Source organism: Cornus florida, unplaced genomic scaffold (genome assembly GCF_030987335.1).
Source record: "Cornus florida cultivar Cherokee Brave unplaced genomic scaffold, ASM3098733v1 CherokeeBrave_3.0.0_Hap2_Chr04, whole genome shotgun sequence".
Taxonomy (NCBI): Eukaryota; Viridiplantae; Streptophyta; class Magnoliopsida; order Cornales; family Cornaceae; genus Cornus; species Cornus florida.
In genome coordinates, this window is record NW_026775574.1 from 80,493,038 (window position 1) to 80,509,627 (window position 16,590).

The following is a 16,590-nucleotide window of genomic DNA, read 5'->3' on the forward strand; positions in this document are numbered from 1 at the left end:
TTCTTTTTTTTTTCCTTCTTCTTCTCTCTCTCCTTGCCAAATTTATCATATTAAAAACACATGCCATCACCCTTCTGCAATTAAATCAATCATTTCTTCATTTTATAGCACTCCAAGCGAACTATGATAAAAAGAAGTGCATGATTTTCATAATGATCATGTATGTAGCTGTAGTAAAACAAACAAATATCATTTTGACAGTAAGCAAACCTCAAATTTATTTTCCAATGAGAGTTGTGTTACATATACTTCAACTCTGCACAAAAGCAGTTACAATATTCAAAGCAATTGCCAAATTCTTGAAGCATCAAAAGGACAGAAGTTTCTACCACTCATCGTGCCTCCATTTCAGAAATGGTCAAACCATTTACTGAACGATCTTTTGAGCTAGTTTCATTAGTTTCTGATGAAATTGCCTGAGGCACACTTCTTCCTGTGAAAAATGCTGGTTGCTTTGGAGCTAGTAAAGGCACAGTTTCATTGGTAAGCATGGAAATTACTTCTGACATTGTTGGCCTATCCTCTGCACTTTCTTGCACGCATAAAAGTCCCACATGAATGATTCTCAATAAATGGTGTTCGGAGCACGAATTGCCTAGTGTTGGATCATTTAATTCCAATGCAGTCCCTTCTTTCCACAGCTCCCATGCCTGAGGCAATATTGTTTTCATTTCCATATTAAAATTATATTGATTTGTTATAGTTCAGAAAATGAAAATAAAAGAAATATACTTTGAGATACTTACATATCCTATTAGGTTTAGTGGACGATCAAGATGATAAAAGCTAGTATTTTTCCTACCACTCACGATTTCAAGGACCAACACTCCAAAACTAAAGACATCAGATTTCACTGAGAAATTTCCTTCCATGGCATACTCAGGAGACATGTAACCACTAAATCCAGTCATTGAAAAAAAACTTAGTTAGGAGGTGAAGCACAAAAAATTTGTAAAGATTTAAAAGCTTCAATGTGTCAACCCATAGAGAGCAACTTTTCACTTACTATGTTCCAACAACCCTGTTAGTGATTGCCTCCGTTTCATTTGGCTTGAAAATTCTTGCCATCCCGAAATCTGATATCTTAGGGTTCATGTTTTCATCTAGCAGTACATTACTTGCTTTTAAATCTCTATGTATTACTCTCATTTTTTAGAATTTATGAAGGTAAAGCAATCCTTGAGCGACACCTTCAATGATGTTCAAACGTTTTTCCCAGTTTAATAGCTTCTGTTTAGCTTGGTCTGTATCAGCAAAAAACAATTTAGACAGAATTAGTGACATACATAGAGCTCAATTATGTAATAGCATAAATGAATTTGGAATGGTGTACTGAAAGAATTGAAACTAGGTAAGGTTAGAGATACTGCAAACCAAAGAGGAAGAAATCCAAGCTTTTGTTGGGCATGTACTCATAAATTAACATCTTCTCTTCTCCATGAATGCAACACCCCAGAAGTCAAACAAGATTTGTATGCTGGAGTTTGGCAATGAGTATAAGTTCGTTCTTGAACTCCACAAGTCCTTGCCCTGATGTTCTTGAAAGTCTCTTAATTGCTATTTCTCGGCCTTCAGGCAATCTTCCCTGTTATATATGATTCATGGATCATTGAATTATGTTGGACGAGTACTTTTTTTGGTTTTGTAAGTAGAAATCAACTTTGTTCACTAAAGAATGATATTTACCTTGTAAACTGGTCCAAAACCACCCTTTCTAAGCTTATTTTCGTCTGAGAAATTATCTGTGGCAGCAGCAATAGAGGCAAAGGTAAATATCTTCAAATCGCGACCTTCCCTCGCTTCATTTTCGGCCTCATTTCCATTGTTAAGGTTGTCTGAAGCTGTCAACTCAAATAAGTATTGTTCTTGCATTTTTTTCTCCTCCCCTGCTAGCGAAAACACTATTAATCCAACTAACCACTCACAAGCATGCATATTCAGTATCTAAATGTATACATATATGAAATAAGACATATACCTTCTTTTCTAAGCTTTCTCATTCTGGAATAGTAGAAGCAGCCTAGGCTAAGCATAAGTAGAGAAATAGCTACAGAAATAATTAACCATATCCACCACTTGTTTCCTGCATAAAAACCAAATGTCATATGACTCCATGATTTTCATCACCACTATGCAACATGATTTACACCTCCACTGTTTATTTTGAGGTTTATAGAGACACGTTCACCAGGAAATTGAAATACTGAACCTATGAACCAGATGCGCCTCGTGTACTGTTACCAGATTTTGGTGTAATAGACAATGATTTGGAAACAGAATGCAGATCAGATATTCAGAAATTAATGGAGATAAAAGTAGAAGTACCTTTGGATGAATTTGATGGTTCTATGAATGAATTTGGTGGCTCTGTTGGCGAATTTTCTGGAACCATCACGTACTTTTTCTCAGTATCAGGGTCATCCAGTGTATAATTTAAATTCCCAAACCAAAACACACACTCTCCGTCCACGCTGGAGTTGGTAAAGCCAACACAACTGCAATTGTTCCAGCACTTTTCCATACAATCACTGATACCTAGACTTGAATTGTCGTCATAAGTTATAAAATTATCTATGAAGGCTGCTCGCTTTTGCCGAAACGTATCACCACGGCTCCTGCACTCAGGCATCGTAAAGTTCTCACAACCATCGTCTGACTGATAACCATAACAAAACTGATATGGGCTAAAGACAGCATTTACATTATCTGAAGCAACAATTGTCCCATCTGGATATAGGTCCAACCCCGACAGCATACTAAATCTATCACCACCAATATTAGAATAAGTGAAATAGCTCCCATCACTGGCTGAAACATAACTAAGGTTGAGATTGTAATTGAGATTGTAATTGTAAGTAGAACTATTCTTATTCGACAATAGCATATGTTCAAAATTCTGATCTTTCAATTCCCCACTAGTCCAATAAGGCTCTCCCCGATGTTGAATGACCAGCTGCCCAGACTCTTGGGTGGGTTCCCAGCTCAAAGTGAAAGCCCCAGTTGCCGGGTTATCATCAGTTAGCCAAGAAGTCAGAGTCCAATTCTGCCTAGTTGTAAGGTTATAGCCAAGTTTCATACCGGGCAATAGTGTTCTGCTAGGATGATCAAAGCTCTGCCACAAAATAGTGTTATCAGTTTCATCCTTCACCACAAAGTTACCTGAATCTTTTAGCGTGGCACTAACATATCCAGTCCCAATTTCATCAGAAATATTCACTACAGTACTTCCTCTATTCATAAGCTTCAACCTTCCTGTGCTATCAATAGTTACAACTCCAGAATTGTCCGAAATAGGGGTGTTAGGATTGGCAACCCATACAATCTCTTTTTGGTAAAAGTAATTGCCGTACCATATTCCAAAATAAGTGAAATCTGTCGCGGTGAAATTGGTGAAAGCTGTCGCGGTGATGTTGAAGATGTTGGGATTTATATGCCCTGACATAGCAAATTCCTGTTTGGATTAAAGTGACATATGTTCCTGACGTTTATGAAATATTTATGTTTTATACAATTAGTGAATTCAATGTATTATATTTCGATTCATTATAGAATTGATAGTGTCCATTTGATTACAAGAGATATTTATATATATGTTTGTGATGGCAATCAATGCATGATATATAAATAGTAATCATAAATGTTCATAGTCGGTAATTATAGATGGACTCATAATTAATTAAGATTTGAATTGGATCCGCGTTAGGTTGAGATATATTGCGAGAGCCGTCGTATGCAATTGCTCCCTATCACCGTCATGGCATTTGACTCTTAAGTATGAGAAAATTATAGACTCTTTTATTAATTAATAATTACTTTGATTTATTCGGCGGATTCTTCGGGATCCTTAGACCGACACTTTGGGTAGTTATGTAATTAATAGTTAGAGGGTTATATTTTCAATATTTGCATCATTGCTACTTGTATTTATTTTGTATTGATTATGATTGATCACAAAGTAAATTCGAAGGCCTTCGTGTATTTTTAGACAAAATGATTTATTATATATTTATTTATTTAAATTATTATTTTTGTCAAACAAATGTTTTATTGTGATCGAGCCAGAAATAATCAAAGGTACTAAAATAAATATATTAATTAAGTAGTCGGATTGATGGCTTTATTTATCCGATAACTAATTATGCATAGAGGGGTCAAAGTGCAATATTGACTTAGAGGTTATTTATTATTTAATTGGAGTTCAATTAATTTCTTTTAGTGGAGTAGAAATTAATTTATGAATTAATTGAATTGGGTCCATGGACCGGGCCAATTATTAATTCATTGTAGCCAATAAAATAATAGGCACAATGGATTCTTACTCATAGCCCAACTTGATATTAGATACATATTAGATTTGAGACATGTGAATTAGAGATTGAGAAGGATTAGTTGTTTCCTTTTCTTTACCTTATGTTGCCTATAAATATACATGGTCTATGTATATTTTAGGTGTGATTTTTAGTAGAAGGAAAAAATGAATATATTTTCTCTCTCTAGAAAATTAGGGTTTATGTTCTCTTCTAATGGAGGCTCCCACAAGCCTAGTTTTCCAAGGTCATTCATGGAGGCATATGAGTGATTCCTAAAGGCAAAACAATTACCAAGAAGATGGAGATCCAAGGAGAATGCATCTTGCTAAGGGATCTACAATAAGTGAGAACATTCACTTTAGAGGAGAGATCTAAGGTTTACTCAAACCTTGATGTAAGTATTCAATCTTTTAATTGAATGATACATCATGTTTTATTTTTGCATAAAACTTGTCTCTATGTAATGAATCAAGATTTATGAATTTAAATCCCTCAAAAAGTTTTTAAAACTAGCACGTTTCCCAACAGAAGAACCCCAAGGCGAAGTACCCACCTCCAGAAACAAGAGGACTAGCAGAGGAATTGAGTTCATCACCACGCCCGATTGTGCTTGCTCCTGATACCAGAGAGGAATCAAATCCCAGGCAGCATAAGAATGTGATAATGTTATGAGGAGGAACAATTATTATTTCAAATTGTTATATAACAGATCAATCAAGCCATGTAATTGACTGATCAAATGAAGGTTCAGTAGAAGTGTGACCTTTTTGACCCAAATTCTGTCAAGTCCACTTGAATAGTGAGAGGGATATATACTAGTCCTAATGGACAATTCAAAAGAGTAAATCTGTTTCTTGATAATGATCCTAATTTTTTTTGAAGAATATGAAATGAATTCTCTATTGTTAAATATGTATGTGGCATTTTTTGATTTGTGAAATGCACTTGTTTTCAATGCTATTATTCCAAAACAATGTTTTGGCAAACTAATAGAATTACAGCTCCGATTATTCAAATCAGTCTGAAAATTTAACAGTTGTGAACTTAGGTAGGGTAGGATTTGTCGCTCCAGCTAGCTCAGTTCAATAAAATCTATTCCGCTTGGTTGCTTCGTAATAATATTTAAATGTATTTATAATTTTATTATCTTGAAAACTTAAGAAATCACTATTATGATCAGATGGAAGATCTCTTAACATTATTCATAAAGCATTTGGTTCAAAGTCTCAACTTTTAAGAAATCAATTAACTAAATATATATGTTATACCATGAAACCAGAAAAATAAATCTCAAAATTGAGATAATAGTGAACTAAAAGCTTCAATTTAAAAAGAGATATAATATTTTTTATTAAATTCTTCATTTCAAAATGTCTTTTTTCTTAAATTTTACACCTTTTATAGTGAATTACAACCAACAAGACAATAAATATATAGTGTAGAGTCAAAGATGCTTCACTGTTGATTATATAAAAAAATTATTTAGAGTCCGAAATTTGAACAAGCAAATGAGATAAGAGTATGGACTACACCAGCCCTCTATTTCATTGGCAGTTCGGAATTCAGACTCCGTATATGTTTAAATAAATATCAGGAGCTCTTTGGTATTTAAGGATAATGAATTTCTTATGCGAATTGGGTTTGTCTATTGTTGAGGGCTTTCTTGGTTCAGTATCTCTTCTCATTTAACTGAAAAACTAACAGTAAAAAATTTTATTTAGTTTTAACAACGAAGTTTTAAAAAAAAATAAAATCTTTATATTTCTCTTAGAGATCTTAAAACTTGTTTTATTTTATTTATTCTTTGTTGTTGAGTGAACCAGACGAATTCTTACTTTCTTAATTATCTCAGTTCTCAGAAGTACTAAAATTTTTATTGCTTATTATTGAGGTGGACGTTAGTTATCGGGAATATTCTACTGGACACAAATCATAACCTGTGATGTAGAACAGGTTGCCCATGATTATAGAGAGTTGTTTCACTATCAGAAAAAAGCCAAATGGGCAAGGTGACACAATTTTTGAGGTACTTTCGACTAGCCTGTTTTGACTCTGAAAGATCCCTTCCCGATTGGAAATGAGTCAACCCGGAAAAGCTGCTGATGTACGTTACTTTTTGGTCAAATTCCATCATTTAAACTGCCTAGAAATTGTGTTTTATGATTTTAAAATTTTCAAAAAAAAATGCGAATTTTTCTCTTTTTATTTTTGATATATAGTAGTTTTTAGTGGTTATGCTTTTTATCTTCTTTTTTTTTCATAATTCTTAGAGATGTTAAATTTCCTAATTCCATGAGGTTTTCTTAATTATAAATACATGCACTACAGAAGCTGAATATTCATTGATTAATAATATTTTCAAAATTCTTTTTGTCTATACTTCGCGGATAAAAAGTTGTTTATTGTTTATTTATTAATGTTCATAACTTCCTCTTTTTCAACCTCTACCACCATTGATTCTTGTCTCAAATGATATATAAACTAATTCTGAAAATTATGTTAGCATGAGGAATAATAATTCAATCAAACCTCTAATAAATTATGTTTCTCGTGTGTTTAATTCCAAAGACACGTTAGCTTAAGAATGAATGATCTACTTGAAGAATTTAGGGATAGAAAAAGGATACAGTGTTAGAGAATTATCGAAGGGCTAGAAATTATTTCAAAATAGCTTAACTAATATTCTTATTGTTGGAATAATAGTTTTATTTCGTTCAAGGTATAGACTTAAGTTTGTAACATTAGCTTAGAATATTTATTCATTAGGATCATCACATTACTTGTGGATTCCAATCCGATTCGGAAGCCTACCGTTTAGAGAGAGAAGAGAATATGAAAAGTCATACTATAAGTCTGTTATGGAAACGGTCTCGGCTAGATTTCAGGCCATGCTCGACTTTTCTAAGCTGTTATATATATATATATATATATATATATGAAAAGTTTTTGCCATTTTTCCAAACAACACGTTAAATAGATATTTAATATTTTATAGTTAGTGTATCTTATCCAATAATATTTTTAGTGCTAGAGTAAAAAAAGTGAATGAGAGAGAGAGAGAAAGAAAGAAAGAATTTTGGGCTAATATTAAATTTCTATATTGGTTGGGATTTATTGTAAAACATGAATGAGAATAAAAAAAAGGAAGCAAAAAAAAGGTCATATAAAGATGTAAATCTTTGAGGGCCAATATTAAATTTATGTATCAATTGAGTTCAACAAAACGAGCGAGGAGAGAGCAAAAAAAAAAAAAAAAAATTAATATAAAATCGGAATGAATGATGATAGAGAGAAAAAAGAAATTATTTTAAGATATAAATATTCGAGCCCTAATATAAAATCAAAATTAGTGGGAGAGACAAAAAATAATAATAATAATAATAAATAAATTATTTTAGGATATAAATCTTTGCATAATAAATTTTTTTTTATATTTATTAGAGTTTAACAATACTAAGAAATAATTATAGTACAACTTAATATAAAAAAAATTTAAAATTTTGAGCTCTTAGCATGGACTTTAGGCGACCGCCTAAGTGGCCTGCCAAGGTATTACTTATGTAAACAATGCATACCAGATTCAGAAATTAATGGAGATAAAAGTAGACTTACCAGCAACCAGCACGTACTTCATCACAGTATTAGGTACCAGTTCTAGTGAATTAGTAAACCTCCCACTCCCAAACGTACAGCCCACTCCATCTTCGAAGCTGGAAAAGCCGGTACAACTGCAATTGTTCCAGCAACTTTTCATACAATCATGGATACTTAGACTACGATTTTGGTCAGAATGAGGGTCGCCAAGAAGGTTTGCTCGCCTTTGCTGAAAGGTTTTACCATGGCTCCTGCAGATGGGCACCGGAAAGTTTGCACAACCATTGTCTGATTGATAATACTATTTTTACTATTTAAATAGAATAAATGTCCTTCTTTGATTGAATTTTTTACTATTTTTTAACTGAATATTTACATTAATTGAATTTTGTTTACTATTTTTACTATTTAAATAGAAAAAATTCCCTTCTTTAACTGAATTTGTTAAATAAAGGCCATAATAGTCATTTTACATTAATTGAATTTTTTACTATTTTTTATTTTAATTGTAGGAAGGGCATTTTAGTATTTGTATCATTCTATTAACGGCCAAATGATGAAAGATCCTTGTTCACCCCTAAAATAAACATTAGGGGGTTTTCAAAACCTATAAGGATTATATGAGTTATATGCATGCTACAATGATGTTAAATGCTTGTGACCTTAATTAAATCTATATCAAGCATTTTTAGACTGATTAAAAAACGTGTCATTTTCTAATGGTTAAATCCTACTCTTTTTTGCTTGTGAACTCATTTGCTAGTATATCCAAAATATATGTCGATCAACTTGTGGAAATGTTAAACATTAGTGTCGTCATCTGTATATTGTAACGACCCAAATGGGATACCAAAATAATAATAAAAATCTATAAAAAATTTCGGCATGACCTCCGCAGAAAATGTCTCTAAACAACATGTTGAAATACAACAAAATAATTACAATGGCCTCCCTGGGCCTTAAATCTAACATATCATGTCCCAACGCAATATACATATATTATATCATATCTCCAAAGTGACTACATACATACAAAATCCCATTCCTCCATCTCATCCAATAAGGAACATACGTTGGTTACATCAAGTTACAGTCCAAAAAGCGTAGTTAGAATTTAAAAGTCCATGGCTTACAACATTATACTAATTAAACTAAAGTTTTACGAGTTAGTTAATATTACATTTACAAAATATTAGAGAGTTTTAATACAAAAGGTAGCAAAAAAAATAAAATAAAATAGGTCTCCGTGCTCGTTTAAAATCGTGGTGGATCGTCGTCCGCCACCTCTTTTCCATGTCCTGAAAAATGTTAGAAATAATGGGGTGAGCATAAGCTCAGTAGGAAGTGTCTAAGACAAACTTCTTATATCCCCGTGAATCCATACAAGGAATAGATTAAAAGTGAAAGGGATCATGCTATAAGGAAACACACACTCTCAAATACAATAACAAGTATGTAACAAATACCACCCAATCACAAGTTTACTACAATGTCATGAAGTGCAATATGCAAACGTTACTCCCCATTTTCCGAAACATTTCCGTTTCAACTTCCAAAACCGTTAGTGTAATCCGACCCAAGGCACCTCCAAGGCGTCACGAATGGAGGGTTGACTAACTATCCACGACCACAAGGCACCTCCAAGGCGTCGCATCCGGCCTAGTTAGCTCAACCATGATCCTTTCTAGACTACACTAACACCACGGACCACTAGGCGCCTCCTAGGCGTCCGGTTTTCGCAAACTCCTTTAAAAAAATATCTTCCCCAAAATAATTTCGTTTGTTCAAAATATATATATATATATATATATATATATATATATTTTTTTTTTTTTTCCTTTCTCTTTCCCAATGAATGCATGAATGTGCATGTTTCGATTTATCAATTTAACCATAGGCTCTCACACATTTCATTTACATCATTATCACAATTTAATAGAAATTTCTAAGCAATCATTTCTTTTATTTATTTATTGACCATAGCATCATTTTCTTTCAAAGCAATAAATAAATAAAAAATACATAATCTTAGGACATACAATATGTCAACACCAAACATGCTCAATCACCGTAATAAATCTAGTCATATATATGAATTCAAATAACACATGGAACACATTTAGCATTTTAATTAAACATACTTCAACCACAAACTAGATAATCAAAATTAGCATGCATAGGATCAAATTTAAGGGGAAAAATTCACAAAAAAACTAAGAAATTGTAGATTAGAACACCCCTACCTCAATGGAAGTGAAAACTCCCAAAATCCCCAAATCCAAGCCCAAGAACCCTAGAATTTTGAACTCCCTAGAGTGCACCAAATGATGATTGGCTCCTATCAAATTGAAGGCCTTGACGAGCTCTCCAACTTTGCTTCACAATGCTCTACCAAAATCCAAAAGTTTAAAGCTAGATCAAGCTTTGAGATTGCAAAAAGAAAAAGAAGCAGTGAGATGCCGAGAGAGGAAAGATGCAGCAGAGAAAGAGAGAGAAAACAGTTGGGTCGTGGGTTATGTAATGCCTTATACACTTTTTGTGTGTTTTAAAACATGGGTGGGGCCCACTTGCTTTATTTCTTTTTCTTTTAGCATTAAATATATATACATATATATATATATACATATATATCACAACATTACATTCTTCCCAACTTTAAAAGATTTCGTCCCCGAAATCAGGCCATACCTGAGGGAGAAAACAACTCTGGATACTTGGAGCGAATCTCCTGTTCGAGCTCCCAAGTAGCCTCCTCAACTCCATGATGCTTCCAAAGAACCTTTACCAACGATATCGTCTTTTTCCTCAACACCTTCTGTTGTGCGTCAAGAATCTGAACTGGTCCCTCTTCGTAGGAAACATCCTCATCAATGTCCACATCAACCCAACTCAAAATATGAGACGGATCTGGCTCATACTTCCGTAGCATCGACACATGAAAGACATTATGAACCCTGTCCATCTGTGGTGGCAATGCTAGTCTGTAGGCAACCTCTCCTACGCGGTCCAAGATCTTAAAAGGTCCAATAAATCGTGGCGACAACTTGCCACTCTTCCCGAACCTCATCAACCCCTTCCTTGGAGAAACCCGAAGAAAAATATGGTCTCCCACCTCAAAGGATAGCGGTCGTCTCCGCCTATCTACATAACTCTTCTGTCGGCTCTGAGCTGTAAGCAATCTCTGTCTGATCAGCTTAATCTTCTCGGTAGTCTCGAGTACAATGTCGGGTCCTAAGGCGGTTGTCTCGCCCACCTCAGTCCAACAGACAGGAGACCTACAAGGTCTACCATACAACGCCTCAAATGGAGCCATCTGAATACTCGCCTGATAACTATTGTTGTAGGCAAACTCAATAAGTGGAAGGTGATCCTCCCAACTACCACCCAAGTCAAGTACACAGGCTCGAAGCATATCCTCTAAGATCTGGATGGTACGCTCCGACTGGCCGTCCGTCTGTGGATGAAATGTAGTACTAAGGTGCAACGCTGAGCCAAACGCTGCTTGAAGTCCTTCCCAGAACTTCGAGGTGAACTTAGCATCCCTATCCGACACAATAGCCACTGGAACTCCGTGCAATCTCACAATCTCTTTCACATAAAGTACACCGAGTGTCTCTGCGTCATCTGTTGCCTTAATAGGCAAGAAGTGAGCCGTCTTGGTCAATCTATCGATAATAACCCATACGGCTTCATTTCCCCTCCGTGGCCTAGGAAGACCTGTCACAAAATCCATTGCAATCTCCTCCCATTTCCACTGCGCTACTGGCAACGGCTGCAATAAACCAGCTGGTCTCTGGTGCTCGGCCTTCACCTGCTGACAGGTAAGGCACTTAGCTACAAACTGTACAACATCATTCTTCATTCCATTCCACCAATACTGACGTCTCAAATTGTGATACATTTTGGTACCACCCGGATGAACTGCAAAGCGGGAAGTATGAAACTCCCGTAAGACGTCCTCACGACAAACTGTAGGAACGACCAACAAACCCCTAAACCGTAGACCTCCATCTGCATGTAAGGTCCAATCCTTCACGATCTCGCCATTGGAGATCAAAGTGTAAATGGCATCCAAATCTGAATCCCGTCTTTGTGACTCAATCACCCATCTAACAAGAGTGGGTTGAGCCACGAGACTAAACAAGAATACTGACTCACTGCCATCATCATCATCCAAACAATACAGTCCCATTTCAGCCAAATTTTCCAGCATTTTCCATTTCCGAATGGCTAAACTAGCCAAAGTCCCACGAGATTTCCGGCTTAAAGCATCAGCTACCACATTTGCCTTGCCAGGATGATACTGCAAATCAAAGTTATAGTCTTCTAAGAATTCAACCCATCGCCTCTGTCTGTTGTTCAAGTCCTTTTGGGAGAAAAGGTACTTGAGACTCTTGTGGTCCGAGAACACCTCAAATCTCTCACCATACAAATAGTGTCTCCAACACTTCAAAGCAAATACAACTGCCGCTAACTCTAAGTCATGAGTAGGGTAGTTAAGCTCGTGAGTCTTCAACTGTCGAGACCCATAAGCCACTACTCTATCATCTTGCATCAGTACACAACCCAAACCATCACGTGAGGCGTCACAATAGATCACATAACCCAAGCCACGCTCAGGTATCACCAACACCGGAGCCATAGTCAACCTTATTTTCAATTCTTGAAAGGATGACTCACAGGCCTCATTCCATCCAAACTTGATCCCTTTCCTGGTCAATCTGGTCATAGGAGCTGCCAAACGGGAAAAATCCTTCACAAATCTCCGATAATAACCTGCTAAGCCAAGGAAACTCCGGATCTCAAAGATATTCTTGGGTTGCTCCCAACTCAAAACTGCCTCTATTTTTGAAGGATCAACTGAAACCCCACCTTCCGAGACAACATGTCCCAAAAATTTCACCTCTTGTAGCCAAAACTCACACTTTTCATACTTAGCGTACAAACGGTGCTCCCGTAGAATCTGCAACACTATACCCAAATGGACCTCGTGCTCTTCCCGAGTCCGTGAATACACAAAAATATCATCCACAAAAACTACCACAAACTGATCCAAGTAATAGTGGAAGACACGGTTCATTAAATCCATGAATGCCGCCGGTGCATTGGTTAAACCAAAAGGCATAACAAGAAACTCGTAATGTCCATACCGCGTACGAAACGCGGTCTTTGGAATATCCTCCTCTCTAACCCGTAACTGATAATAGCCTGACCTCAAGTTAATCTTCGAAAAACAACTGGCTCCCCTCAACTGATCAAATAAATCATCTATCCTTGGTAAAGGATACTTGTTCTTGATGGTGGCATGATTCAACTTTCGGTAATCAATGCACAACCTCAAAGAACCATCTTTCTTCTTAGCGAACTAGACCGGTGCACCCCACGGTGACACATTCGGTCGGATAAAGCCTTTCATTCTCAAATCATCAAGTTGCTTCTTCAATTCTTCTAATTCAATCGATGCCATACGATACGGTGCCATAGAGATTGGTGTGGTACCAGGCATCAAATCAATAACAAATCCCACCTCTCGGTGTGGAGGCAACTCAGTCAAGTCCTCCGGAAACACATCCAAAAAATCACGCACAACTGCTGGATAATCAATCCCATAAAACTCAACGTCATCATCGGCGAAAAGACTAGCTAAGAAGAATGTCTGCCGATCTCGACCCCTAACACCATAAAATGAATGAGTGAGAGGATCACACCGATCTCCCACAAAACAGAAACAATCCCCATCCGGGGTACACACTGAAACTCTACCCCTGAAACAATCAATGACAGCTCTGAAGGATGACAACCAGTCCATCCCAAGAATGACATCAAATCCCGTCATCTCGAGAAGGATGAGATCAAACTCAAGAACACGTCCGGCAATTATGATGGAACAATTCCTACAAACTCTACTAAGAGCAACTAAACCCCCGATAGGTGTGTCAACACAAAGCGGTCTGTCTAACTGACTGACCTCTAAACCCAATGCCCGTGCAAATGATGAAGCAATGAATGAATAAGAAGCACCAGAATCAAACAATACACGAGCCCAAGAATGGGACACAAGAAACATACCCCTAACAACTGAAGGACTGGATGGTGACTCGGCTGGAGTGAGTGCAAACACGCGACCCTGGGTCCTCTGCCCCTGGGAACTGCCTGCCTGATAGCCAGACTGCTGAGTAGGTGCACTCGAAGAAGCTCCCCTACCAGGTCGAGAACTCTGGGCTGACATAGCTGGCTGAGACGGCTGGGGTGGTGGTGGTGGTCGAAACCCTAACTGAACTGTGGCAGACTGCATCTGCCTCTGCTGTGAACCTCCACCTCTGCCCAAACCACTGCCCCGCTGTGGACAATCTTTCACCCTATGGCCCTGCTGGCCACACCCGAAACATCCACCAGACGCCACCTGAATCTGAGTACACTGGGACTTGTGATGCCCTGGCTGCCCACACTTGAAACAAATCATCCGAGCTACCTGTGTCTGAGTGCATTGGGACTTGTAATGTCCCAACTGCCTGCATCTGAAACAAGTAACATTCGGTCTAGAAGACCCCATGGACACTGAAGCTGTAGGTGCAGATCTAACTGGCTGCTGTCCCCTGAACCCTGACTGCGCATGCTTCTGCTTCTTACTTGATTGACCTTCGGAGAAAGTACTCATACCCCTGTTGTGCTTGTAGGACTCCCTGATAGCCTTGTTGTCCTTACTCTCAGCCTCAACCACTAAAGCCTTTCGCACTGCTTTTGCATACTCTGTCGGTTCTGAAGCAGCTACAATTGGCCTAATGGTAAGATCAAGGCCATCAACAAATTTCTCTATCTTTCCTTCTTCATCATTAGCAATTCCCGGTGCAAACCTCAAAAGTGATATAAACTTGTTTTCATACTCTGTAACTGTCATACTTCCTTGCTTTAACCCATCAAACTCCTTCTTTAGTTCCCTCCGCTTTGGCGCTGGAAAGTACTTCTCATAATACAACTTCTTGAATGTAGCATATGTCATAATATCCAGATTATGGGTGTGAGAAACGGTCTTCCACCAAATCTCAGCATCGCCTACAAAATTGTAAGTCGCCAATGTGATTTTCAACTTGTCCGTTGCCAAATTCATGGCATTAATATGCTTCTCCACCCTATCCAGGAAACTGTCCGCAACAAGCGGATCTGGACCACCCTCAAACAAGGTTGGCATCAACTTCACGAACCTGGCAATGTGAGAAAGAGTATCATCTAGCTCATTTGTCTTCGGAGGTGGTGGTGGAGCCGGTGGTGGCACAAACTGTGACGATGACGCGCCTGTCGGTCGATATGCATCAAAAATAGCCTCTTGAATGGCTAACCTAATTTGTTCCCTATTCATCTGAAAAGGTGGATCAACAGTCCCACTCGCTTGTCCCCCTCTTGGTGGGACCAAATCACGCAACAAGATATCTTCCTCAACTTGCTCCTGATCCTTTTCCACGGGATTGGAGCTAGAACTTTCCCCGGGATCCCTTCATGTTGCCATGACGCTATAAGAAAAAGGAAACAGATAAAAAACGATGACACTAAAATACGCACGAGAACGAAGTTCTCACACGAATGACTTGACAAGAATGGAAACACATAAGCACCTTTCATAGTCTCAGAATACCCAACTAATGATAAACATGATCATGCTAATCATATACAGCACCTTAACACATAAGCATATAAGCATGCCATCACGTAAACAATTAAGCAAGTAAGCAAATAACTCAACTCCCCATGCAATCCTAGGTAGGCCTCTACCCGTCGTCCTAATGGTATTCGAACCATTGCTCTGATACCAAATTTGTAACGACCCAAATGGGATATCAAAATAATAATAAAAATCTATAAAAAATTTCGGCATGACCTCCGCAGAAAATGTCTCTAAACAACCTGTTGAAATACAAAAAAATAATTACAATGGCCTCCCTGGGCCTTAAATCTAACATATCCTGTCCCAACGCAATATACATATATTATATCATATCTCCAAAGTGACTACATACATACAAAATCCCATTCCTCCATCTCATCCAACAAGGAACATACGTTGGTTACATCAAGTTACAGTCCAAAAAGCGTAGTTAGAATTTAAAAGTCCATGACTTACAACATTATACTAATTAAACTAAAGTTTTACGAGTTAGTTAATATTACATTTACAAAATATTAGAGAGTTTTAATACAAAAGATAACACAAAAAAATAAAATAGGTCTCCATGCTAGTCTAAAATCGTGGTGGATCGTCGTCCGCCACCTCTTTTCCATGTCCTGAAAAATGTTAGAAATAATGGGGTGAGCATAATGTCACGATCCGATTCCTAACGACGCCATGAGCATTGAAGATACGCATGCTGGTTGGCTAAGAACATTCATTGACTGGGAATGGTTCCAGGGAAGGGGCGTGCAGGACCACAGGATGGTACCTCTTCAGAGTTCAGGCAGGTCGACTCGGTTCAGTTCGAGGTGCTTGTCGCTAGTCTTGGACTTGACTATGAAGAAGGGAGTTGGCCATCCCTGCACAAACTGGTCGGGAGCTGGAGCCGTTCCCCTGACGAGGCCATGGCAGGCCGAAACCAGTCAGCATGTATCCTTGGGAGGGCAGGTCGTGGTGGCTGACCAGGGCGCTTGCGCGAGCTGAAGCAACGCCTTGGTGCCGCACGGGCCGTGCCGCTGCGCC

At 37.6% G+C, this 16,590-nt stretch overlaps 1 protein-coding gene and 1 pseudogene across 1 annotated transcript; both read right to left on the reverse strand.

Annotated features, from left to right (window-relative positions):
* Positions 1-288: 288 nt before the first annotated feature.
* LOC132303630 (G-type lectin S-receptor-like serine/threonine-protein kinase CES101) lies at positions 289-3,672 on the reverse strand (annotated as a pseudogene).
* A 5,127-nt stretch (positions 3,673-8,799) lies between these two features.
* Positions 8,800-15,405, reverse strand: LOC132303631 (uncharacterized). Its single transcript, XM_059800962.1, has 2 exons — positions 13,974-15,405; positions 8,800-9,202 (listed from the first exon to the last, which is right to left on the reverse strand). Exons 1-2 carry the CDS (start codon positions 15,259-15,261, stop codon positions 9,159-9,161), a joined length of 1,332 nt encoding a protein of 443 aa, XP_059656945.1. The 5' UTR covers positions 15,262-15,405; the 3' UTR covers positions 8,800-9,158.
* Positions 15,406-16,590: the final 1,185 nt, after the last annotated feature.

Bases quoted from the DNA above. Each gene is read 5' to 3' on its own strand.
- LOC132303631 (XM_059800962.1), bottom strand. From the start codon at position 15,261: ATGAATAGGGAACAAATTAGGTTAGCCATTCAAGAGGCTATTTTTGAT. The intron at 9,203-13,973 runs GTATGTTTCTTG...AACATTTTTCAG, and splicing joins CAGTCCTTCAGTTGTTAGGG to GACATGGAAAAGAGGTGGCG.